The sequence below is a fragment of the Podarcis muralis genome, chromosome 1 (genome assembly GCF_964188315.1).
Source record: "Podarcis muralis chromosome 1, rPodMur119.hap1.1, whole genome shotgun sequence".
NCBI classification, from domain to species: domain Eukaryota; kingdom Metazoa; phylum Chordata; class Lepidosauria; order Squamata; family Lacertidae; genus Podarcis; species Podarcis muralis.
In genome coordinates this window covers 96142190-96168267 of record NC_135655.1, presented here as the reverse complement: position 1 = coordinate 96168267, position 26078 = coordinate 96142190, and the positions used below count along the sequence as shown (strand labels likewise).

Below are 26078 nucleotides of genomic sequence, written 5' to 3'. Positions count from 1 at the left end.
TGGTTAATACAGAGAGAAATGCACCAATTTAGCCCTTAACCATCTTCTCATATATGACAAGTGCAGTGGTGGAATAGCAGAATATGCTTTTTAAAATATCAGTACTGCTGTAACCTCTAGCTTCCTAATTGCACCATGAGGTTTGTCCTTGTAATCTGCTGCTTTGCTCAGCTGCTTATCTTGACAGCACAATCCTAACTGTGTCTATTCGGAATTAAGTTCTATTGAATTCAATGAGATTTCTGCCAGGTAAGTGAGGCTAGGATTGTAGTCTTGTATAAAAAAATGAATTAATGGTCGTAAAACAGTGGCATGGCCTCAAACCTTAACATTTAGCATTCCTTTACAAGAACAGAACACATAGATCCAATGCATTAAAATAACCCTTTACTTTTTCTAACAGTATATAAACAAACAGCATGATTCTAAGAGTTGAAAGCCAGTGGTACAGAGGGTTTGAGTACAATTCATCCTGTGGCAAAAATGCTGCTGGTATATTCACTATAGTAAATTACCACTTTTTAATCACACTTTTGATGGATGGTAGTTTAAATTTTTGGTCCATCTGTTCTTTAGTAATATATACACAGCAATTTAGACCCACGAATGAGTTGCATTTTATTATGTGTAGACTACATACAGCTTTAAACAAAGTTTATAACCCATTGATGGTGGCATTACACATTTGATGGTCAGGTTGGTCTAGATGAGCAAAGTAAACTTTCATACGAGGCTGTAGAATTCTACAAGTATCACCATATTTGCTTTTATGCTTAATGCAGAGTTCTGATATTTTCATTACCACTGTAAACAGGAATGGATTGCTCCCCAACAATCCCATTCCCAGCATCCCTCCGAAGCCCTTTAACACATATATGCAGATGGAGTTTTCCCAAATGAAAGTTTACTCTAAAGTTCTACCTACATCTTATGAGACAGTTGTTTGGCATTAAGCATTGCTCCTCAGTGACTAGTCTGTGAGTATTTCATTACTGATTACTAAATTTATGAAAGGATTATCCTCAGCTCTAGAGTACTGGACATGGAATGACCATTTGAACCACCGGCAAAGATGCACTGTCGGCAGGCTACACAGTGACATCAGAAGAATGTTGTATCGGATGAAAAGGCACCAGCTAGTCGGAAGTCCTCTTTTGTGAGAACACTATACATGCGCTGAGGCAGAGGTTTGGAGTAAGGGGCAGGCCGTGGGACAGTTGTGCGCAAAATAACCTCACGCCCTGCGGGCAGGGGGAAGTCTCCAGCTATTCCGGAACTGAAACGTTTCTCATCCAAAGAGCCAGACCTCTTAAGTTCTTCGTCAAGGGGCATCATTGTAGCAACCTAAAAAAAATACAGAAGCCTCACTGTTGATGTGTTTTGTTTGCTCCATAATCATTTTTAAAACCAAGGAACGGCAGGATAATTAAAAAATAAGGGCTACATAAACAGATAGTGAGTCTTGGCTTTGAAGAAGTTGCAATATGCAGGCACAGACGGATATGTAAGAGAAGAATGAATGAGTGTGACAATGAAAGCACCATTTGCAGTGGATTTCTAAAGTGAAGAAATGTAGGTTTTTAAGTTTGTGCTTCTACAACACGACTAATGCCGGTAAAGAAGTATTAAACACACAGCCTGGGGGCCACACAATCGACAACACCACAGACCACTCTCAGTCAGGTTCATGAAGTGGACCTTGAACTGCTTCAGATGGTCTCCAAAACGGAAAAACATGACATTTGTTAGTTAAAAGTCAAAACAATGTAATGTTGAGGTTCCAGCAAATTATGATTAAAATTAGACTACAAGAGCTTTGCTATGAATTCTACAGTGTTTGGGTCTGTATCTAAGGAAAGCAGTGTTAATCAGGGCTTGATGTATTTTCACATGACATGACCACCTAATTCGCCCATCTTCCAGTGATCCTTTTTAGCCCTGCTACCTTAGTTTGATAAAGGACATAACTGTGCCTGGGACCTTATACTAGTACAGCACTGCGCTATGACAACTCCCTGTTTCAGGGAGTCCTGCCACCCAAACAGGATGAGAACTATTGTAGGTCACAAATGGCCTGTCTTTCTTAGCACCAAGGAAGTAATCGGTTACTAAATGAGTTAAATTTCTTTCATAAAGCATCTCTAAGGTAAAAAATGACTATCCTGCTAAGTGGGTAGAGTTAGTTTACAGCTGCTTCATAACTGAGAAGCATAAATCTGTTCATGCGAGCGTTTTATGAGGAAGTATTAATAAAGCAAGAGAAAATATTAAAGCAGCAAAAACTAAACTGCTTTCTGCAATAAAAGTGGACAAATGTTCCTGCAACAGTTTATGATGCTTAGTCCTTGCCAGCCAAAACACATGCACATCTGAAGAAGCCATAGGCAACAACTCGATTACCAAACAAGGCATGGCTCTGTGAGGCCTTTAGACTTCAAATACCTTCCAGTTAGACATCCACTTAAGGCTCCAGTTTTTCAATCACAAGTTACTTCACAACCTGGTTTCAAAACTTCTGGCTTCAGAAAATCTTGTTTGAAGTTGGTAAGATGAAGTTATTTTAATGGTTTGACTATGCAAGTGATCAGTAGGAGGCAAATCAAGCAACTGCACTATGCTGCTAGAGCATTCGTTTCTATGCACCTACATGAGGTTAGGCAGATGACTAGAAAATTAGGGAAAGATCTAGTTACCTCCTCAGAAGATTCAGTCAGCTGGATAAGGAAGAGAACCAGTGATAAAAGATAAAGAAAGGCAAGTCAGAGATGACTCACATGGGGTCAAGAGAGGTTTCAGAATTGTCTGCTTTAAAAGGCAGAGTGCCCTTCAGGTATATGTTGTAGTCAAGAGAGCTACTGTGATAAACACTCAGAACATGAAACAAACATAGAACACACTGATGCAGAACTGGTACAGATAATATGGTAAATTTAAACAATATTCCAGTCTAATCAACCTCATTTTTACCCATTCAGCAGATGCAACTTTCCATACATGTTCTAATCTAGCAACTGAGAGACAAAAGGAGTTCATTCATTTCAACAGAGGCAGTCACTACCCAATTATATTCATCTGAAATGGATGTTTAATGCTGCCATTACAATGAACAGGGCAGCCTACAGCTGCAGGAGCTTTTGTGCATCAGAATACATGCAGGGACGTGAATCACTAAACTTGCCTTATTTTTATCATGCATTTTAAACTGCTAAGGGGAAAAAACCAGTCCATCCATTGGTTAAAATGAAATACTACTGGGATTAAGTTTTACCAGTTAATGACCTTGCAGAAATGAATTATTAGCAAGCATTATTTTTACTGATATTCGTGTTCTAAAAGAACAAGCAGAAGATCACTTCAGCAAGGGGCTTTCCCAATCCTACCCACGGAAGCCCCTACACTAAACAGCATGGGACGCAACCTTGTGTAATTAAGTGATAACTTCATCATGTTTTCATTATGAATGCAGAGTTGCATGGGTTTTTTTCACCAACACAGAAAGTCTGCATGCTTCCTTCTCCAATCATATTCTTTCTTAAGTTCTTATCTTCTCACTTGCTATATTTCATCTACTGTGAGCAATTTCCCATGTGCAAGTGCTTCCTCATATTTCTCCTGTCACAGGAATATACATGCAATAGACCCTTCTCGCTACAGACTTCTGTGTTCCTACAAAGCCATTCCCTTGAACGTGGAGGAACTCTCCAAAACAGCATGCAGTGTATCACAGGGCTGGAGGCAGGCTAGCGGAATGAGCAAGTGCACCCCAATGGAGTTGCAGGCGTGCTGTCTGCCCAAGCAAGGGCTTCTTTGGGTTCAGAGTTGAGAGTATAAGTTCCTTAAATACGCCAACTAGTTCTCTGCAGCCACAAATTATTTGGTTGTTTAAAAACATTCTGTAAACTTCAACCTCTCTCACATTTGCAGCTCATGGCTATGTGCAACCAACCCCTCTCCTTTCAGGCCTTCTCTTACTCTTATTCCACTTCCAATCTTCTCCTAGGCCCTTCAGTAACTCCCTAAAGTCTTCTGCCTACCCAAGTCCTCCCTGAGACCACACCAGTAATCAATAACAAAGGACTGAAATATAAACATACATTACAGCATTCCAGAAGCTGCTATTATATCACACAATGAAAAATTAGACCTGGAAAACACTTACTGGTAGCTGTTATGAAATGCAAAGTTCATTTTGTTCTGGCAACTTAAAAACTACTACTTTGTTCAATCAATGTGCATTAGTACAAACGGACCTTACGTACATTAATGCACAACAAAACGCCCACAATTGTTTCACAGAACTACCACCCTGGAAGGAACACACTGATCTATAATCTGCTTTGTTAAGTGCTGCCCGTTTTTTTACATTTAGCTGAATATTTAATATAGCCATAGTATTCTTATACAGGGAGGCACATTCAAAGCCTGGCATTTTGAACTGAGAATAATCTTACATGGCCTACATTAGAGATGTTAAAAAGTCCATCTTACCCGCTGTGAATTCACAAAAAGCTTGTGAATTATAGTACCAGCATGCCCTCTTCCAGCACCAATGACTGAGACTTCTGGCTGTTCCAGGAAAGAATTCACAAATCTGGTAGTGAAAGAGAAAGGAAAGGAAAAAGTCAGCAAAATAAACTAGTTTTTTCCGTTTTTAAAGAAGCAACCATATTTTTAAAATAGTTTCAATATTAATACCACAGCTGAGTGGTAGGAAGGAACTGAACTCACATATAAAATTCCATGTATCTAGCTTAAGGCCAGCTTAAGGCCAGTTTATGCATGGATGTACACTGCATGTATTAATTTTCCTGCTCTGGATGACTGGCAATAGAATTACCGTAGTTATTCAAACCAAATACACTCTGTGTTGAGATTTCTGCCATAGTTCTGGAAATCATCCCGATGGACCAAGGTTTTGATCTTTTATCTATTTTCCATTACCATGCATAATGTTATCCATAAATACTTAATATTGCCCTTACTGCAGATATTATACAGAACGTTTCAAGGGGAGAGGACCAAGGCAGTGGCAGAGAAACTAACAGTGCACAATAGGCTATTAAGAGGAGTAAAATTAAAATGTAGCTTTGATAATACATGGTACCATCTTACCAGCTCATGTGTTGCAGCAAAGTGGTCAAATTCTGCCACCCAAATCACAACAGACAATTTGGATACTATACCACAACACGACTGGTCTCCAGCTTAACCCTTCCCCATTTTTTATTATTTGTATGTAAATGCTTTCTAGACTAACTTTCCCCTGAATAGTGGGATAGAGAAAGTAAACATAGCTTTTGTTTTCCCTTTATTTTAGTAAAGTTGTTTCTCTTGTATGGTTTGTCTAACATGTAACATTAAACTTGATAAAAAGTATTACAAGGAAATAAAATATGGTGTTTGAGGGGTTATGAACACACTTGACGCTGCAGTGTCAAATGTGCCAATCACCCCGGGACCAAGCACTTCCTGCGAAATCCCAACTGTCTCACCCACACATTCTTGCTGCCATCCTTCCCCATGATTAATAGTTACATCAGCAAAACATTAGCCATGGTTTCTGCTCTTCAGAGAACACTCTTCTTGAAACCAGATTGACCTTATAAGAATAACCATTTATGTTGGCGGCTGCTCTAGGTGGCATGTTTCCTTCTTCCAAAATACACACAGGTGTAAATAAACCTGTCATGCTTATACTATCCAATCACCAGAATGCATGAAAAATGCAGCAGATAAGCCTGGAATGGCCGTGCGCTTTGAGGTAACAAACAAAGCAAGAAGAGGGAGTTATTATAAACGTGACTTGCACATGCCTATGAAACAAAGAATTCAAGATTACTCACTTTTCTAGATCTTTGCGTTCATCTTCCTGTTCACATTTCTCTACCCCAAATTTGGCTTTCAGTGACCTTGCCCGGGCAATAGTGGCTTCCACATTCAAAATCTGACTAATAATTTCCTGTGTAAGAGAGAAAGTATTTTCCATTTTGTTATATGCCTTACTTTTAAAGGCATTTCTTCTCAAACTTAGTTAAGTAAACCCCTTACTTCTAACTTTTTGTCTTCTGGGTTTGGAAACCGGAGGACTTTACTAGAGTGGGTGATTATCTGCTTAATTATCTTCTTTACTGAAGAAATATCTTCCACCGATTCTGTTGTTAAAACATGAAGTATATTGTAATAATAGTTCCACCTTAACACAAAGTATACTGCATTTTTTTAACAAGTGTTATTTACCTTCTTCCTTTACCTTGAGTACAGCAGCATGGATGACACAAGGCAGAAGATGCCTTGCAAGATCTGCTGGTTTCTGACCTGCTAAATAGTGCAGCACCTGAAGGTATGGTAAAAGGATTACATCACGCCAATAATGTTCTCATTCATATCTGATCATCTTGATTCTGCACAATGAATCTCACCATCTCTCCAGTATTTTAAAGTACACATATTATGGCAACTAGGGTACTAAAATAAATCATCTACGTTAATACTTGATGGCCTTCATAAAAATGCCCATAAATTCTGGGGAAACATTTCCAAAGACTCTCCTCTGGTACTTTAGACTAGAGAAACATTTGTTCTTTGGGGAACTACAAGTTCTGTGTCTATCATAGGAGAATTCAGATGATCTGAACATGACTGAACAGTCAAAACAATGACTGTTTAAAGCACAAGAGCAGAAACAAAACTCCACAGCTATGTATTTAATGCATTAACAAACAGATTTTGGAAGCTACTAAGAGAACATCCCAATAAGTGAGGCTATGGAGAGGTGCTTTCCAGTGGTCAGGTGATATTTTTGGATGAGACAGGTGTTGGGGAACAAAGTGGCGAATGCTGGAAGGAAAAAGGGAAAGTGTTTGGAACTGATAAAGGGCAGCATGCAGACAGCTGAAAAGGAGCTCTACCACAATTACTGCTAAGTAAAAACTATGAGAGGCTTCATTCTCAAAGCGCTTACAATACCTAAGTGCTACTGATCTCCAAAGGTACCCCAAGTGCCTTTGCTGATTTTGTCTACATGTTTCCACAAACAAAATAACCCTCATTCCAGGGAATTATAATTCCAGAAGGAAACTACATTATTCAGTCCAACCTTAAATGTGACCTGCATAGTCAGTTGGAGAGATTCAGGACAGCCAAGACACAAAGTTCCCATGGAAATGGGCAGTGTCTGTGCAGCCTGTCGCAAGTCCTCTTACCTTCTCTGCCTCACGAGTGTCATCAAAAAGCCGTCTCTGCCTTCTTGCCGGAATCGGCTTTGCTGTCTCCCACGCTTCAACCCACATATTACTTGGAATCTTCATTCGAGCACTCAGTTCACCCCTGATGACTACTTCCCCCTTTTCATCCACAATTTCCTCTTCAATGTAATCCCGAGGTGAATACCATCTCACAAAATCCTCCAGACAACAACCAGGGTTGGCAGCCTAGGATGCAGTGTGGGTGGAGAAAGCAAAACCAGAACATTTTAATTTTTTTCACATACTTTCCAAGCTGTATATCAGGCGAAAGAAGCACAAGTGACTTAGGGGCACCTACATTTCAATACTTGCTTTTTTAAAAGATACATATACACATCCTAAATTGCCAACTTGTCATAAAAGTCAGACGTGAATTTTTACTATTCAGAATTCCCAGAACAGCTTCACAAGATCCACTTCTGTTTGACTTTTGCAATGAGAGGGGAAATGTTATCTCTGGTGGCTTAGTAGCTAATCCCACTTTAATTTTTACACTGTGAATACAGAATGTAATTATATTGTAATACCTTAAGTGGCCCTATAAACTAAAACTCAGGTAAAAATACCGAAGAACAAAATGCATTATCACCACTTTCCTCTTTAAAACAGACAAAAACGAGATAGGAAGGAACCCACCCCTACCTCTGAATAGTCTGGGAGAAAAAGAAATAATTTGCATTGGTGAACAAACATTTATTTACAGCACTTTTATACCAACTGTCATTCTATTTAGAATTCCACCTACCATGATACCTTTTTTGCCACCTAATTTCTCTAGCCTATTTTAAATTGTTGTGCCGCATCTAGGAAATTGGGGTGCTTTAATATACAAGATAGATGAGAAGCTGCCCTAAGATGTAATGCCCTGGTCATATATGAGGAAGTTGGAAGCTTCTAATATTAAAATATGTTTCACACCTTTTCCTCCTTCATTAATTCAGTAGTTCACAAAGATATTATAAAGCAATCCATACAAATAATTTGGGGGGGGGGGGACAACTTGGACAGAGTTTATAATGGGTAACCTCTTATAGCACAGATCTGTATGCTTATGTTTGAAAAGCAAGCCTAGGCAGAATACTTATGTTGTTATACACCTAGCTCTTAAAGCTACAGGAATTTCAGAGAGATCACAAAAGTAAAACAAAAACAATGAAAGCACACATTCAAATACCTCAGAAAGCTCAATGTAGTAGTCTTATTCACCATGACATGTACTAAAATTCCAAAGCTGTGAGCTTCAAAGCTAGTTAATATGTATACTGGATTGACTTCAATAAGACTAAGCTGTCCTCAGCTTGAGTAAATAGGCTTTTGTGATTTAGGGGGAAATCACAATTCTTGCTTTGAAAAGAGTAATTCCAGAAGGTATAAAGTATCTGACCAACTACTTCTATTTCAAAACAAAAACATCAGCTGATTTTCCCTCAAATGATTGACACAGAGTCAAAATGAGTGCATTAACAGAGACAAACACCAGGCAAATTAGAGCAATATAGAAATGAACATTTTAAACTACAGTGAAGGTGATAGTTATACAAAGAACAACCATGTAAAATGGAAAGAAAGCAATGGTGAAAGAGGTTACTGGAGGAAATCCTGTAATTGTGCCCTTTCCGACTGACTGGAGTGTTTACACTAGTATATTCATCACCAAGACGGTCCCATGGAATATAGAATCATGCATCCACCTTGAAAGATTCCATATCAGAAAGCAAACAGGCGCTCTGCATGCGTGCTCGAAGATGAGCCCCTTCTGCTGATGTTCCCAGTTTAGCCAATACTTCAGACTGTTCTTCCAGAAGATCCTCAGTCATAGGAGCTGGTTCCTGAAAAGTACAAAGAACAGGCATTTCTTACATGGGGGATTCCGTTCAGGCTTGGTATCAACAGAACAATCCTTGTGGCTTTATCAATTCAAGGAGCTCTTTTTCGCAGTCCAATTTAGGAAAAGCTTTAATATGACCACAAACTAAGATAAAACGAGGGTTTGAAGGAGAAAAGGGATGGAGGCAGGACTACTCCAACCTAGATGTACCAATGGTCTGGCTTTAAAAGTCACCTTACTTTTGCAGGAGAAACTTGTCACCACTATGCAGGAGAAACAAAATAAACGTAGCGGTGCCAGATTTCTTCCTATGCCGTAGCTACCTCTAACAGGTATGACAAGTGAAACAAGTTAACAGAAACCAGAAAACCAGAAATAATTCCAGGTCTAACCTGTGTTACTGGAACATAGAGGGGGTCTCCAGGATGAAGCAAAGTCAAGTTGCCATGCTGATGTAAACGACCTTCTGGCTTTAATGCTTCTTTTGCAGCCCCTTTCTTCCCACCTTCTTGTCCATTTCCTTTAAGTTCCTCTGTGTCACTTAGGCATTCAAAAAATTCTTCTTCACTGTCACTCCAGGAGTCCCAAGATTTTCCTACTTCTCCTTTTTCCTTATCACCCTCTTTTAAATAGTCTTTACCCACCAAGTCAATTGTTTTTCCAATGTCTCCAGAAGAGCGGTCAGAATTATTTCCTTTTTTCCCCTCATCCCTTGCTTTCTTTCTTTCAATACAACAATTTAACATCTGGAAATGAAAGCACATTGAAAACTTATTATGACAGATATGCACACTCTTCCACAGTGGCAATATTTCCATTAAGCTGCATAACACAACTTATGTAAGAACAGCCGAGATAGACACCTGCGCTTGCACAGCACGAAGACACTTCTGTTCACATGTCATCACCCACATACTCAGAGCAGACCCACTGAAATTCATTAACCCACATTAGTATTGTCCAGTGTTAAAAGTGGTCCTACTCTTGTGCATGACCAACAATGAATAAAACTCAACTCACTGATTATTTCTGTAACAATCTGATATGTTACCCAACTAATATGGTAATGGCAGGATACATTTTACAACTCTTAACAATTTCTGCAACAATAAAAAAGTACCAGATCCTATTTTATATTTTGTAAAGCATTAAAGATCATTATCTTGTATCCTAGATTGATAGATAACTTATTTTGTAATAATTACCTGGAGTTTCTGGTGCAGTAAACAACATCTCAGATCTGGAGCACCACTCGTTAACCTAATATGAAGTTACATCTGTATTATTATTACACAAAAACCCTGTTGTAAACTAGTACTTGCAGCAAGATGTAAAGTAAAAAATGCAGTTTTCAGAAGGAGCAGCACCAAGGTATAGCAGATTTTAATGAGGGCCTTGGGCCACAATCAAGCATATCTGCTTTAAGACCTGCTTGCAAATACACACAAGAATTCAGGGAAACGACTTCTGTATTTGACTTTTAAAAGACATCTGAAGGCAACCCTGTAAAGCAAAGTTTTTAATGTGTGGTGTTTTACTGTAGTTTTATAATTTGCTGGAAGCAGCCCAGAGTGGCTGGGGCAACCCAGTCAGATGGGTGGCACTGGCATATATATACGAAAGCAAATATATATATATATATATATATATATATATATAATTGCACCTGCCCTTATGATGAATTGCAACCTAAATGCACTTGGATCCATCAGTTATTTTTTAAAAAAATAAACTTTTAAATCTCAAAAGCTATAATACAAATAAAAACCAAAAATAAGTAATTACAAAATATCCAACTTTTTAAAAATTAAGTAAATGAAATGAGAAGGATCCATCACAATTAATCAGACTGACCTCCCTGATAGGGTTAATCTAGAATTTAATTCTGAGCTACATGGAAGAAGAATCAACAAAAATGTAAATAGTTCCCCACTATATTTTACACAATCAGGTCAACTGGCTGCAAACAAGAATGCCTCTCAGATGCCAGGAAAATCTGGCTCTCTCATCCTGACAGTGGAAGTTCTAAATTACAGCCTGTATTAATTAAACTGCAACTAAATGATGCCAATAAATACTAATATAATTCACCCTGGGATAAAGAAGTTGTTCTCCCATCTGTAGCGCATTTCCAAGACAAACTCCTGCCAGAGATGTGCAACTCCTTTGACACCACCATGGTAGAAGTTGATCATACAAAGACAAAGGGCCAGTTTGTAAGTTAAGCTGTCTGAAGGAGCGGATTTGAATTGGATGTAGATGTTCTATACACAGGAAGAAGCAGGGCAAACAAAGACAAAAAAGCATGAAAAAATATTTTGGGTTATTTAAAAAATAAGCAAATTATGTAAGTTTCCTTAATTTATAATACCTGCAGAATTCATCTTACTTATTTGATAACTGTGTTGCCCTTGAGAAAATGTTAATAATGTCTTTAAAAAACAGGATATACACAACTCCAGTCTCTAAAATATAGTTAGAAACAAAGCTAATAAAAACAAAGGTTTGTATATGAAAACTCATCCTTTTTATAACTAAAATGGACAGATAACAAAAGCCCCCAAGCAGACCTTTGGGTTGTGTTTTTCTTTTATTAAAAGTCATTCAGATTTGGTAGATAGATTCAGGTAAGTAGCCGTGTTGGTCTGACACAGTCGAAATATATAAACAAATTGTCCAGTAGCACCTTAGAGACCAACTAAGTTTGTTTTGGGTATAAGCTTTCATGTGCATGCACACGAAAGCTTATACCACGAACAAACTTAGTTGGTCTCTAAGGTGCTACTGGACAATTTTTTATTTTTATATATATTTAAATTTGGTAAATATTAGTCATGTAAGCAATTTGAACTTACATAGTCTTCATTGTCTGTGGGTGGGAGGCATCCTGTTGAAGGACTAGTTCTGGCTTCAGATCCATCTGCTGATTTGTCAGCAGCATCAGGGAATAAGTACTTGAGGGGGAAAGTACATACTGTCAGTTTTCAAATATGTTGTCTTTGCCATTTCCCACAGCTATTAAGTTCTGCAATAACTCCATCATATATCCTAGATACCATTTACTCCTCTACAGAGGGAAGCAAGAACTTTATAAAATGATTTGTACCCCTGCAGTGTGAACTGACACTGGGCAAAGACACTCTTGGCCACAGGAGAATGCGAATTTAAATATTATAAAGCATCGTCATTAAATGCAACACCACAGCTGGTTTACTTACCAAAAGAATAGTATTGAGGACGTCATTATTTAATGGTGATTCATCTACACCTCTGTGTTTGCGAATCTTTTTCTTTGCCGTGTGAACCATATTTGTCACAGACAGTTTGTGGATCGGGACAGGTGCTGGTTCTGTGAGCTTTGACAATGCATGGCTTATGTCAGCATCTACAAAATATCAAGGCCACAGTTACAATTATCAATTTATTTGTCTTTATTTGCATTTACATCATCATCATCAGTATCCTTCTCTTTCAGTATGAAACAGCAAAACTACTTTGCTAAATACGAGTGTGCCACCTGCTGCCAAAACCAGAACTAGGCCATGCTGGACTTTTTATGTAACCAAGGCTATGTATCCTCAAACATGCTGCTGCAAAGAAACTGAGAATGCTGTAGAGGGAAGGGGGAGAGAAGATGAGGGCTTAAACCTTATAAACCATTTATGCTGGTACCTTGACACAGAGGCTTAAAATAGACAATGATGGAGGAGGAAGAGGAAGCTTATAAATAAAGAGCTCTGAGGAAAGGGCTTTTTTTTTATTTTTACACCAACGTCTTTTCAACCCAGCCCCTCACATGAGATGCTACCATTAGTTCTATCAAGACCCTCCTGTTTCAGATAAAATTACAGCTGCTTTCATAGGCACAAAGGCAAAGAAAATTAACTTGACTTTTTACCTTTTCCCTCCTCTTCAAATGCTGATCTTCCGAGAATCTCATCAGTCGATTCTTTCCGACGACACAGTTTGAAAAATTCCGTGACAAAATCACCTACAAAAGGAAATTTTAAAAATTATTTATGCAGTCAGATTTCTGAATATTAGGGTTTTCCCCAAATCACATACCTAAAGCAGAGTCTAATACAGTCTAAATATATGTAATTTTAGCAAGGAAGGAATGAGAAAAACCTTTTCTTTTTTACATAGCACTGTCACTGCATATAAGCACTTATCTCACAAGCAAGCCTGAAGGCACATAATGTAGCAACCTTGCCTGAACTTACTAGTGTTTCGATGCCTAGAGACAATGAATTTCATGCCTAAGCAGAGCTCCCACATGCAAACTCAACACTGAAGATTTAAGTGAATTTACAATCAAGAAAAATATATTTCTACAAGAACTTAGTCAAAACCAATTCCTATCTTCCTGAAGTAATTTTAAAGAATGATAGAAAAAGATAAGCTCTGGATTGCTTACTTAACAAACACTGTGGGTTATCAGCTTTTCTGACCCTCACAGACCACTGAGGGGCTTGAACAGGATCCAAGTCTCTTAAAAAACAAAACAGAACAGGAATGTTTTCATTTCTTCACTCATCCAATCATAAATACTATTGAAGAAAGCAACCTCAGAATTTGCATGTCAATCCCCACCATATTATTACAGAATATCTTTAACACACTTGTCAATCACTTACTTTGCCTAATTTTGTTATTTTCATCATCTATGATGACAAATGGATTTTTCTGTAAATCTCAATTTTGAATTTTTCCATACAGATTTTTTCTAATTCCCATCTCACTCCTTGATCATGATGTGAAACAAACAGGTTTTTTACCAGCTCCACTAAAAACACTGACACTTCTCACATATTATGCACTATTCTTGCAAACTATTACACACAGCATATTGCCCCAAAGTAACCAGATGCATACAGAAATTCATATAATGGTATGAAATCATGTACAGTGGTGCCCCGCAAGACGAATGCCTCGCAAGACGAAAGGGTTTTACGTTTTTGAGTTGCTTCGCAAGACGATTTTCCCTATGGGCTTGCTTTGCAAGACGAAAACGTCTTGCGAGTCTTTTCGCTCCCCCCCTTTTTTCTAAGCCGCTAAGCCGCTAATAGCCTGTTAGACGCTAAGCCGCTAAGCATTTAATAGCTGCTAAGCCGCTAAAACGCTAATAGCGCTAATCCGCTAATAGGGTTGCTTCGCAAGATGAAAAAACCGCTAGACGAAGAGACTCGCGGAACGGATTATTTTCGACTTGCGAGGCACCACTGTATTAATACTTTAAAAATCATGCTGCAGATGGTGCTTGAATCTTTTTAAAGTATTATACACATAACATGTATGTATTGTGTATGTAATATGTGCTTTTTGCATATAATTAGCCACGCTTTAAGAAACAAACAAACCTGACAATGCATGAATGGCTTGCACCAAAGCAGGTGCTCAAAGTACAGGTGGCCTAATGTAGGCAAGACTTGATTAGGCTGGAGCTTCCATATACAATGTATACATCCATTGAAAACTGACGGCTTCTCCATCTCCATCTATGACTGATTTTCCCAATGCCATTCTGTGCCTTTTTACATAAAGCCTTTTTACATAAGGCTGCCAGCATGACTCAATAGTTCTCATATCTAACTTTATTGTGTAGTGGCCTTCTTATACATCTGGGCTTTCAATGGGTTTTATTAGTGTCTTCCTGATGGCTCTCTCACCATACAGCAATCATGTAAGTAAATCATCCTATAGATCCAAGTCCTCTCTAACACAAAACTGACACAATTGTCCTTGAGTGCTCCAATCATTAGAATAGCAAAAATAACCACAAATGCAGGAGGCAGAAAATACATCACAGATAAATAGAAATAACACGAATTTTAAAAACCACAGGCGTCCAATTAAAATAGTTTGACTCAACCATTCTAACAGCAAGACAGTATGAAAAGTGTTGGAATTAAAATAAAAATGTTAGAACTTTGTTGCATAGACAGTGCAGTGTCATGGTTAGGGTGTCAGACTAGGTCCTGAGAGAGCAAGATTCGAATCTCCACTCAGTCATGGAGCTCACTGGGTGATCTTGGGCCAGTGACCACCTCTCAGCCAAGCCTCCCTCATAGGATTTTTGTGAGATTAAAACATGATAGGAGATGTGTACACCATCTTGAGCTCTTGGGAATAAAGGTGGGATATAAATGTAATAAAAAGAATAATGGTCATAACAGCAGCTTCTTTCTTTCTTAAATTGCCTCTTAAGTAGTAGCTGTATCAAGCTTATGAGAAAATTGTAATAATAGCAGTAGTAGTAGTAATAATAATAATAATGATAATGTGAGCAAAATTGACTTTCATACTACTACAACAGCTACCGTGTTTGCTAAACCGGTATTTAAGTATTTCTCAACTAGACCAGAATTCTAGATTATGTAGTGTTCTGAAAAATGAAGCTCAGATGTTTTGATTACAAAAAGAAAATGAAGTCAAAAATATACTTACGAATAAACATCATTGTCCACAATTATACCCTCTGTTAGATGAGGCCATGTAGTTGCTAAATGAAGTTCACTGAAAGTAAAAGTGGCACACTTGGAGACAGAATTCGGACACCACCACACAACCATTGACTACAGTCACTACTTACAACGCATTGGCTTGGGTTGAACCTAACTCTAAACTGTGGTTTATTGAAGTATGGCTTAGAGTTGTACAAATCCAGTCCAGCAGCTTAACTATGGTTTAAAAATGGTTAAAATCACTCTTTAACTAGAGGGTTGTAATTGACAACCCTCAGTTAATGTTAGCCATAGCTTAGCATTCTGTATGAACTGGAACATCCCCCTTAGTTACAGTTAAGAAGCTGTCAGTGCCCAGAAGTTACAGAGCTAAAAGAGCAGTTCTTCCTGGCTTGTGTTTCTTATAATGTGGAAGTACACATAATAAACCAAGATGTAAGCAATAATCCGTCAGATGCCACAAGTTTAACTACGATTAACATTAACCACAGCTTAATGTTATATGTGAATCTGGCCATTTTGCACACAAGTTTTAGTTTAATACACTTATGTCCATTATGAATAGCACATCTGTATTTTTCATTTTTTAAAAAAATATACAGGTGAGATCCAATCTTTTCCTGGTCATTGCTGCATAAATTCACACCTGTCCACAACATATACTGTATCTGTGTGCTTTCTCACTGTCTATTTGCATGCAAATAGAATGTTTATTTGAAGAAATAGCCTTGAAAATTAGGACAGTCCACAAAGCAAACACTTTAGCTCATGGATAGCAATTACATTTGAAGAGCTTTTGTCAATAGCATTATGCTACCACTCCAGCGGGAAGGTAAACGGCATTTCCGTGCGCTGCTCTGGTTCGCCAGAAGCGGCTTAGTCATGCTGGCCACATGACCCGGAAGCTGTACGCCAGCTCCCTCGGCCAATAAAGCGAGATGAGCGCCGCAACCCCAGAGTCGGTCACGACTAGACCTAATGATCAGGGGTCCCTTTACCTATATCATGTCAGATTACATAAGCAAAATTTCTTTTGAGTAAACTGTTGCAGATTTAACTTTACATTTAACTTCCATTTAACTTTACAAACTGAATATTTGATTATACCAGGTCTTACCTGATGGGATCTTCACAGGCACCAAATGGTAACTTTCCAAATTCCAGGCCTCCAACTTCACCTCCAACCAAAGCATCTATATCTATTGACAGAAAACATGTTTGATCATTACATCTGAATTAAATAACAAAATTATGCACTGGGTGAACATCTAATATGTACACCCAACTTTGACATAGATTTCCAGTGATTATCAGTTCTCTTCTCTCTTTTCCAGTCCCCATATGCATCTACAAAGTATTATCCTGAGGTTCCCTTAACAATCCAGATCAGATTTGAGGGGCACACAATGGGACCACAGGAGGAATGGCGAGGAAGGAGAAACCCTGTTGAACAAGTGGATGTTTGTTCATGCTTCGTTGGAGCTCATCCAAGATCCAAGTAAAATGGGTACAATTTTTTCTGCCATATACAATTTCCACAGAAACTATTTTTTATGTAATGGAGTTTTGAGTTTCATTTTTAGACTTGGCAAAGATGTTGATAGTCGATACTGTTACAAAGTGATACAAGCTTGTGAATGCTTAAACACTAATTTCAAACCAAGATGTCCAAGGACTGGCAGGTCATAAATTGCATATTGAATGGCAAACATTTCTAGTTATTTATTCACCATCAATGAGAGGGCTAAGCTTTACTGAAAAAACCAAAGGTGTCATGCACTTTGAAGACACTCGAACTTAGAACGCAAGGGAGAAACATGCTAAGAGGAAGGCACGCTTGGCAAATCCACACCATGATCAACTCCCACCCGGGAACCAATGTCCCCACTGTGGAAGGACATGTGGGTCCAGAATTGGCCTCCACAGTCACTTACGGACTCATTGTTAAAACTGTGTTTATGGAAGACAATCTTATTCGGCTATGAGTGATCGCCAAAGAAGAAGATTGAAGGGAAAAAAAACTTGGATTGTAAGGATAATAAAGAATGGCAGCAAGTGCAATACGTGTCTACACTGTCCTATAGTATATCACATACATTTCTTGGGAATAAAAAAAGACATTTGTCATGATTTGCAGAAGAATTTTATAAAACCTTTTTGTCTGTGGACAGTTGGCATGCTATATCTGAAACTATTTAAAATACTCCTCCATTTCAAAAACGGTTTGCCACATAGCAAAAGGGCAGGGAAGGAAAGGTAACACATCACTGCTGTCAAAGAAAAAAGTCCATAGTTCCAGGGTTCTGTGGATCTCAGCCACTTTCCGTAATAAATTCTACAGAACGTAACTGTAATATGCACAAGGAAGCATCATACCTGGTGGTTGTTGAGGCCAGAAATATTGCTGCCAGTCCTGAAGTACGTACGTAAGTCTAATACTTATATTGATTGGAGGTAATGGGGTTAAAGGGCAGCCCTAGGAGACATATGTAAAGAAATACAAAAAGTTAGGACCAAAGCATCTAGACATCTGCTTTAATCTAAGCAATGTGTCAGAAAGTTTCTATGAGAGATTGATTTTCAATGTTATTAGGAATTTACATCCCACCATTTTATCTGGTGGGAAGATCATTCATCACTATCCTTCCAAAATACCCCCAAGCTCAAAATAAATGGTTTACTATTAAAATGGGTCAGATATAATAAATGTACATGACTGCTGATCTGCTGAATGTATTCGGAAACTCAACAAGTTTTGGCTTCCGAAATATTGCTAGCAGCAGTAATATGGACACACAAATATTATAGTCACTTCTCTGTGCTTCATAGCAACCTACTTCTGAAGTTCACCTGAGTTCCAGATGTAGCTTGCAATTATGAAGAGGGTTGACTGCTGTTCAGAAAAGGAAAGAGGCACTGCTCATGCAAATATCCCTCTGTGCTCCCTAGGAGCATGGGCTAAAGTGTCTGAAAATCAAAAGTAACAGCTGATAAAGACTGGTTCACCCATGTACTTATGTCCACTTGAGGACAGGTTACTGAGTATGTGAACTGACTTTGTTGAACAGTGTCCTATGATATGACATCAAATGATACCTGGTGATGTGAAAGTCCTCTCTTTGGTGTTAAATATGCAATGGCCCATTCACACATGCAAGTCAACATACCATGTGGCAATCATTGCATGGATGACAATGCAAATCTGAATCCCATATTAATTGTTTTACACATTTGTCATATAGAAAGAGCATAACTTTAAATACACTACAAAAAAGCACTGAAATATTTCATATTTCACAGGCATAATGAGACAGAATAGAAACTGATTAAGATAAGTACCAATAGCATTTACTAATGGAGATTACTCCATTAGTTTTCAATGGCACTGTTACTCATTGAAGGAAAAGTCTAATATCAAAATAAGAACAGAGTCCAAGTCTTCCTGATTAAAATGGATTGATTGGCAGACATTTCCCATGAAGTCTTATCCACAGTAATTCTTTTCAAAAACCTAAAGGCTATACTGTGTTCATATGATATAATATAAACCAAAGCTTTTTCCTGTGGCTGTACCTGCCAAGTATCCATTAATCTGTCATAAGCAGATGTTTTAATTTGCACAACATATAGGTACAGAGGCAGGATTTTCAGAATTTGCCCACTTTTCTGAAGAAAATAATTCTTGGCACGTGCAAATGCTTACATGCACCCACACAAACTATACTTACAATCTTAGATTTGAAGATGTCCAATAATCCTGATAAGTGAGTATACTGATTAGGGACTTTGCGAAGATGAACCATTTCAAAATCTGTTCTAACTCCAGGACCTTGACACTCTCCGACATACATTCTTCGCCATTTGTGATGAATTTGTACAAATACTGGCACCTGGCTGCAAAATATTCAGAAGAGCTACAAAAGTGTTTTAAGTCGTCTAGAGCCTAGGAAACACAGAGCTGTTAGCCTTTACTATTCACCATGGCAAGTATCAATTCATCCTAAGCTTTTAGCAAACAGCCCAAGATTTATTATTTTAGAACGTATAACCATATCAAACAACACAAAGTTTTAAACACACAAAGACTATGTAACAGTCTATTCTGTGGAATGCACACATTTGCCCAGTTCACATGCAATCCGTGGATTCATGCTATGTGCATGAGATGAATGTGCATGATGTGGACCCTGACTTACCAGCCTGTGTTCCCCAACGCAATAGAAATTGAACTAAGAAGGAGGTTACATTTAGATTCACTAAGAACGGCATCATTATTTGCTGCTGGTGCAATGACTACAAATTCACGCAGTCCATACCTAGAATAAAAACAATAATGCTTTCAGTTAATTACAGATTACAAATATTAAAGCCTATAATAAAATGCACATATATGTCTTTCAATGTTATTCAAGTGTGCAACATCTAATCTCTCTCAAACTGCTTAGTTTATATTCACTAAAAATATGGTTGAAGCAAACTAAGATTGAAGTTTGATGTAGTTTTGTGAATAATAAACACTGAGCATATGTCAGAAGCATCAACCTTGTTCAGACATAATACTAAGCTAAGCTTTAGCAGTATGTGAATAAACTTGAATGAGCACTGCTCTCACTTGTTCCCCACACTTCTCCTCCAACACAGCTGCAAGGACTAAACTGGAATCTTTTGCTTCCAGTTTTGCAACTACAGTTATGACCGAACCCTAAACTGCGGTTAACTGAAAAGTCCAAGCTTCATAAACTATGGTTTGAAGTCAGCTTGTTTAATTAAACTACACTTAAGACTAAATACAATTTGATTTCAAGTGTAACACTAAACTGTATTTACTTAAAAATAAAAGTGAAAGCTTCCTTGTCAAGGTCACACCACAGGGATGCAAAGAGTTCACCCAGGCTTGTTCACATATCACTATTCCGTGTACTAGTCAGTACATCATGAATTTTATATGCTGTGACTATAATGTAGCTATATGTAATGTAATGTTTTAGCAGACATACCATCTCACTAGACAATGAGCTCTGGGAGGAAAATCATTGTTCATGCACAGAAGGTCTTGCATAGCAACTGGAATAATATCTGTAAAACCATTCAGAATAATGAAAGAGTTCAGTCATAATACAAAATAAACATCTACGCATCAAATATGGTAATCAATTTAATTATTTCATAAAAGAGAAGATATAGCCAGTCTGGATCCAAGCCACAGAAGTAAATAATAAAAACATGAATAAAATTACCAGATACATTACTAAAGCTACCATATGAGATAAGAATAGAAAAACCGAACAGTCCGATTCAATCCATATTTTCTCAAAAGTGTCACTGAGACAAACTCCTAAATGTGCATATGTTATCATGAATGTGTTACAAAGTACGCAAGTAATATTACTTAAGTGGAGTATTGTTTTATCACACCTGTGAGACTTGAACAACAGGAACCAGTCAGTATTTAAAGTAACATTTAGCATCATTCCCTACAGCAGGGGTCAGCAAACTTCTACCAGCAGGCCAGCTCACTGTTCCTCAAATCTTCTGGTGGGCCAGACCACGCACGCACGCACACACACACACACACACATACACAACAGCAGGGGGCTTCTCTCTCTCCCCCACTCCCTCCCCCTGCTTTCCTACCTCCTCCGGTGGCGCTTAGGAGCCGGCAGCAGCACCTCTCATTTCTGGGAGAGCTTTCCCAGGCGCCAGGCGTGGGGCCAGCAGGTGCACCAAGCTCTGGCTGAAGCCCCGCGAAGCACCCGCCAGCCTCTCAGTCTATGTCCGCAACGCTGGCCAATCCGAAGCCTCGCCGCCCGGGCGCTGAGGAAGCCCAGGGCAGCTTCAGATTGGCCAGTGTCGCCCAGAGGTGTCTGCAGCTTGAGATTGGCTGTGGGAGCTTCCTGGAGCCAATCCGAAGCCGCCCATGCGCCCATCATGGAAGTCAGTCGCCTCGCCAGTTTAGCGCGGGGACTGGCTGAGCTGGTGACAAGGTCGTAGGGCAGGGTCCTCATGCCAGATTAAAGAGCCCCTCGGGCCTTATCCGGCCCGCAGACCTTAGTTTGCCAACCCCTGCCCTAGGGTATTTGAATTGTTTCCTCCAATGAACATTTGTTTTTTTTTAAAGTGATTTCAGAAAGCTTCCTTTTTTTCATAAAATATTCTGCTCTTTATTAGAAGCAGTATTCATAGAAGGTAAGCTCTTCTAATCTATCTCAACCAACTGGAAAGGAGGATTATATGCCCAAATTCAAATTGCATTATCCTATTATATCAACTTTAAAAAAATAGTAAAAATTAGACCACTGATATTCTACATGTTCTAACGAAAAAGTGACCAATTCAATAACACATTATTAATCACAATATTTATAGATTAGTAATAACAAGAGGCAGATGGGGCTTGTCAACCTGGGAAGGTAGCTCATCTAAGAGAAGCAAAACTCTGAACCAAAACCTCTGCTGCCTTGCAGGCTCTCTTCGGGAGAAGAAAAGGCTAAGTAAACCCTACACAAAACTAGAGAAGATCGCTAAGACGATTGGATGGCATCTCGTACACCTCCTTCTGGCAATTCCTGCAGTGAAGAAGCCAAACATATTGCTCTGCTTTCCTTTGGACCACATCAGTGAGGCCAAGAGTAGGGTTCTGTCATCTGTGCAGCCCAGGACCTCCATACACAGTACCCAGGCTTGCGTCTTGGGGAGGTCACTTTGATGCTGCTAACACATCAATTTGTTTTCACCCCTGGAGGTACACTCCATTATCCCTCTCTCTCTCTCTCTCTCTCTCTCTCTCTCTCTCTCTGTCTCTCAAGAAAGAGAGATGTATGCCAACAACAACATTCAGTAACAACACAATACAATATAATGCCACAAAATAAAATAGTAAAGACTCAAAAATATTTGGGTGGTGGAAAACGTAACTACCTTCTACTTGTTCCTCTTTTGCATCCTTGTCACTGGAGTCTTGCACAAGATAATGATGTGTCACTGAGAATCGGAAATCAGCAAAAGCAATCTCATCGGATTTCTCCTCCCATGTTTCAGTGGTATATACACCCTGAATATCAAATAGGGCAGAAACATTAGTTATGTATGAGCAAAATTATTTGCAATATAACGTTACTACACATCTCTGAATGCAATTCCACTATTACAAATAGAAAGTGTTTTAAATAAGTTTCATATAAAGGAATTCTGCAAGGTTTTACTCATATATAAAGCCCTGAATAACGTGAGACCAGGATACCTAGTAGACCACCTTTTATAGGCCAAATTAACTTTTATGATAATCAAAGGAGCCTCTGCTGGAAACACTGCAACCAGCAGAAGGTCATCCAGAAACCTCTTTCAGAAACAAGCCTTTTCTGTTGTAGCACCAATCCTCTAGTCTGGATGCTTCAAATGTCTCCTATAAACTGAGCTTTTTACACAGGATCATTTACATGTTTGCAAGTATTATCCCATTTAGCTGCTGACTTGGGTGTTTTAAGTAGGAGATTTATATTTATTGTATCCTGATCTTTATTTGTACTTTATTGTATTTTGATTTTATAAGTTTATAAACTGCTGAAGGAATTCTGCCAAAATTGTTAAGTTTCTAAATAAAGATGTCATAGAATGGGACTAATGGTTTATATTTTCACCAAACAGTTCAAAAGGCAATCTTACCTTTTCCAAAACTTTGCCTGAAGAAATGCCAATAAGTTTCCAGTCATTCAAAACTTCCTCAACTCTGGAAATAAATCTAACAAGGAAAGTTATGATATGGAACTAATGTCATGCAATGCTTATATTATAACTAATAGCCATAAAAATGAAAATTAAAACATAAGGGCCTTAAAACTTTTCATGGCTGATTATTAGCACAATTTAACAGTGGTAGCTTTAGGCTACAATCTTATATCTACTTACCTACAAGTACAGTACAATGAATTTAATAGGACTTACTTCTGAGTAGACATTATAGGATTGTGCTGTAAAACAACATATTCAGGAGAATATATCTCTCTCTCTCCCTCTCACACATATATACATACAGACACAAATCAATTTTGGTAGAGCATCACCAGCACATTCACTAGCATATTGTATATCTATATATCTATCTATCTATAATTATTATTATTATTATTTAGTATACAGAAGTTCCCAAGGTAGATCATTTTAGAGCTGGAAGAGCCTTTGGAGATATTCTAGCCCAACCCCTAACAAAATGCAGGAGCTACTCTACAATACATTGATAATGAAAACACATTTTGAACAAATAGAGGAAGGTGCTCCCCAAGAGACCATTTAGGGTTTTAAAAAAGTCAAGGCCAGCATCTTGAATTGAACAAGGAAACACTTGCTGCCAATGAAAAAAAATCTTAAGAAATGTTTTAAGTTCATGACAGCTAAAACCCATAAGCAAATTCTAAACCAGCTGAAAGTGCTTGCAGACATTTCCTGATCAGACTACTTGACTATCATATTGTCTGTCTGGAATAAACTTCAGTTTATTCACCTTTGTCAAGTCCGTTACACATTCATGGCTTTTGTTAAGTAAGGTCAAAGCTCCACTTTCATCTGATGAAAAGGAGAAATGGAGCCAAGTGTCATCAGAAACATTAATGGAACCACTCTCCAAACCTCAGGCCAACTGCACCAGGCATAGAAAGCAATACTGAAATCTGGAGAACCTCAGAGGATAATTCCCATGAAGAGAAACAACAGTCTCCTTACACTACCTGCCTGGAATCCTAAAGCACAAACCTCAGCTTCCAACACAGAATCTTGAAGAATATCAGGGCCAACAGCATCAAAAGATGCTGAGTTCAATAATAAAAGAAGGCACTCTTACGTAACTTTCCCTAATGCAGATAATACATCAGGATGACCATGGCTGTTCCCAAGCTAACAGAAACCTAGGTGCTTAGAATCCGAATCCACCTAGATGCTTAGAATTAATCAAGCTCCACACATCAAGGAGAGAAAACTCTCACACAGAGGTAATTAAGCCGCTGGAAGATTAGTGCGATTCGATCTGCTGCATCTATTTGTGTGTTATGTTCAGGGCTGTGGGCAGGATTACCTTCACCCCTAAATGCCCTGTGCGCACACTGGAGGCTGCTCCAATGATGTGCCCAGCCTCACTTCTTTTAAAGTTGGTGCCAACCATGAGCTGGTTGGCCAGACAGTTGTCACAAGTACCCTCTTCCTTTCCGGCCCGCATCCCCAATACATGAGTTGTCAATGCACCCTCCCCCGCCCCACGTCTCAGAATATTTTACTTTTTACAGAATATTTTATTTTACTTTCTTATATGGGTTTGCCTACATCAATACTTTTTGGTTTAATAAGTCTCTGAGCTAAGTCTGCCTGGAATCTACTGAAGCACAATCACACCCAGCACAACCCACAGCTTCCAACGCAAATGATCTTGATCAGATGATCAGGGTCAACAGGATCAAAAGCTACTAAGAGACCAACCCCTTTATATTTTGGGTTTTTCGTGGGTGGGTTTTAAGTTATGCAGTTACCCATTCACCCAGCATGAACCATTTTCTGGCGTAGCTCACTTGCCATAGAAACAAGTAGCAGACGGGAAGGCAGGTTAAAAAAATAAAACCACATTGCCAGGCAAACTTGTTTTTCAGTCCATCTGTGGAATAGATTTGACCACATTCCTGGGGGAGCAGGCTGCAGAAAAGCCCTTTCTGGAAACATGAAATATTATTATGGGGGGGTAGGGGGTTACCGACCGACCCAGCAACCACCTTTCAGGTGCATTCTCCCGCTCCCCAATTCTTAAGACACCCCCACCCCAAAACAAGAGGGGGGGCTCCCTCCAGGTGTTGTCACTGGGAGTTTCCCCCTGCCTCTTCCTCTCCCCAAATTCGCCCAGAGCAGCTGGACCTTGCAGCCAGCTTGTCGCCAGGTCATCCGAGAGCCAAGAAGCGAAGACACAAGACACAGACACAGACACAGACACACACACACACCCTTCTCCTCTACTGCCAAACACACAACCCCAACGCAGCTCCGCAAAGGGCAAAGTAGGAAACGGGACGGGAAGATACAACTCGAGAAAGAAGGGAGGCAGTTCATTAAAAAAAGGGGGGGACCGGCAACGAAGGAGGGTCCGCCAAGGAGGAGGAGGAGGCGGCCCCGCCGCGAAGAGCTATACCTACCTCTCCCACTCGGAGGCGGTGGTGAAATCGGTGATTTCGAACACTTCGGACTCCGGCTGCGGGGGGAAAAGAAGACGAGTGAGGCGCTGAAGGGCGGGTGTGGACGGGGAGGGGTGAAGCGGGGCGACCCGCGGAGCGTCACCCCACCGTCTTTGCTTAGAGGCGGCGGGAGGGGGTGGGGAGGGCGCTCCGAAGGCGGACTCACCTCACTGTCGGCCGCCATCTTGAGCCAGCCACCGGCCCGCAGGACGGCGCAGCTTCCTGAAAGGGATGACGGGAGCGAGGAAGAGGCACAATAACAACACACGCACGCGCACAGAGGGGGAGAGGCGAGGCTCCCGGGCGGGCGGAGCTTGCGCGGTGTGACTTGTCAGGACGG

At 39.4% G+C, this 26078-nt stretch overlaps 1 protein-coding gene across 6 annotated transcripts; it reads right to left on the bottom strand.

Annotated features, from left to right (window-relative positions):
* Positions 1 to 370: 370 nt before the first annotated feature.
* RAB3GAP1 (RAB3 GTPase activating protein catalytic subunit 1) lies at positions 371 to 26020 on the bottom strand. 6 transcript variants are annotated; one of them, XM_028744908.2, is made up of 25 exons: positions 25905 to 26019; positions 25700 to 25755; positions 23199 to 23274; positions 22455 to 22587; positions 20534 to 20612; positions 19733 to 19852; positions 19265 to 19430; positions 17913 to 18012; positions 16654 to 16735; positions 15520 to 15588; positions 13490 to 13563; positions 12971 to 13063; positions 12291 to 12457; positions 11928 to 12026; positions 11164 to 11336; positions 10278 to 10332; positions 9465 to 9818; positions 8936 to 9073; positions 7203 to 7430; positions 6238 to 6334; positions 6049 to 6152; positions 5844 to 5959; positions 4489 to 4591; positions 2694 to 2714; positions 371 to 1344 (listed from the first exon to the last, which is right to left on the bottom strand). In XM_028744908.2, the coding sequence occupies exons 1-25, from the start codon at positions 25920 to 25922 to the stop codon at positions 1102 to 1104; spliced, it is 2964 nt and encodes a 987-aa protein (XP_028600741.2). In that variant the 5' UTR covers positions 25923 to 26019; the 3' UTR covers positions 371 to 1101. The 6 variants fall into 6 exon arrangements, 5 of the variants coding, with proteins under 5 accessions (XP_028600741.2, XP_077791745.1, XP_077791747.1 ...); XM_077935619.1 differs by lacking the exon at positions 2694 to 2714 and having other exon boundaries at positions 25905 to 26018; XM_077935625.1 differs by lacking the exons at positions 371 to 1344; positions 2694 to 2714 and adding an exon at positions 2721 to 3857.
* Between the last annotated feature and the right edge of the window lie 58 nt (positions 26021 to 26078).

Excerpts from the sequence above, each read along its gene's own strand:
- RAB3GAP1 (XM_028744908.2), bottom strand. Across the intron at positions 13,564-15,519 it reads GTGGACAATGATGTTTATTC|AGACTTGGATCCTGTTCAAG; the intron begins GTAAGTATATTT and ends TTGTTTTTTAAG. Across the intron at positions 6,335-7,202 it reads ACACTCGTGAGGCAGAGAAG|GTGCTGCACTATTTAGCAGG; the intron begins GTAAGAGGACTT and ends CCATACCTTCAG.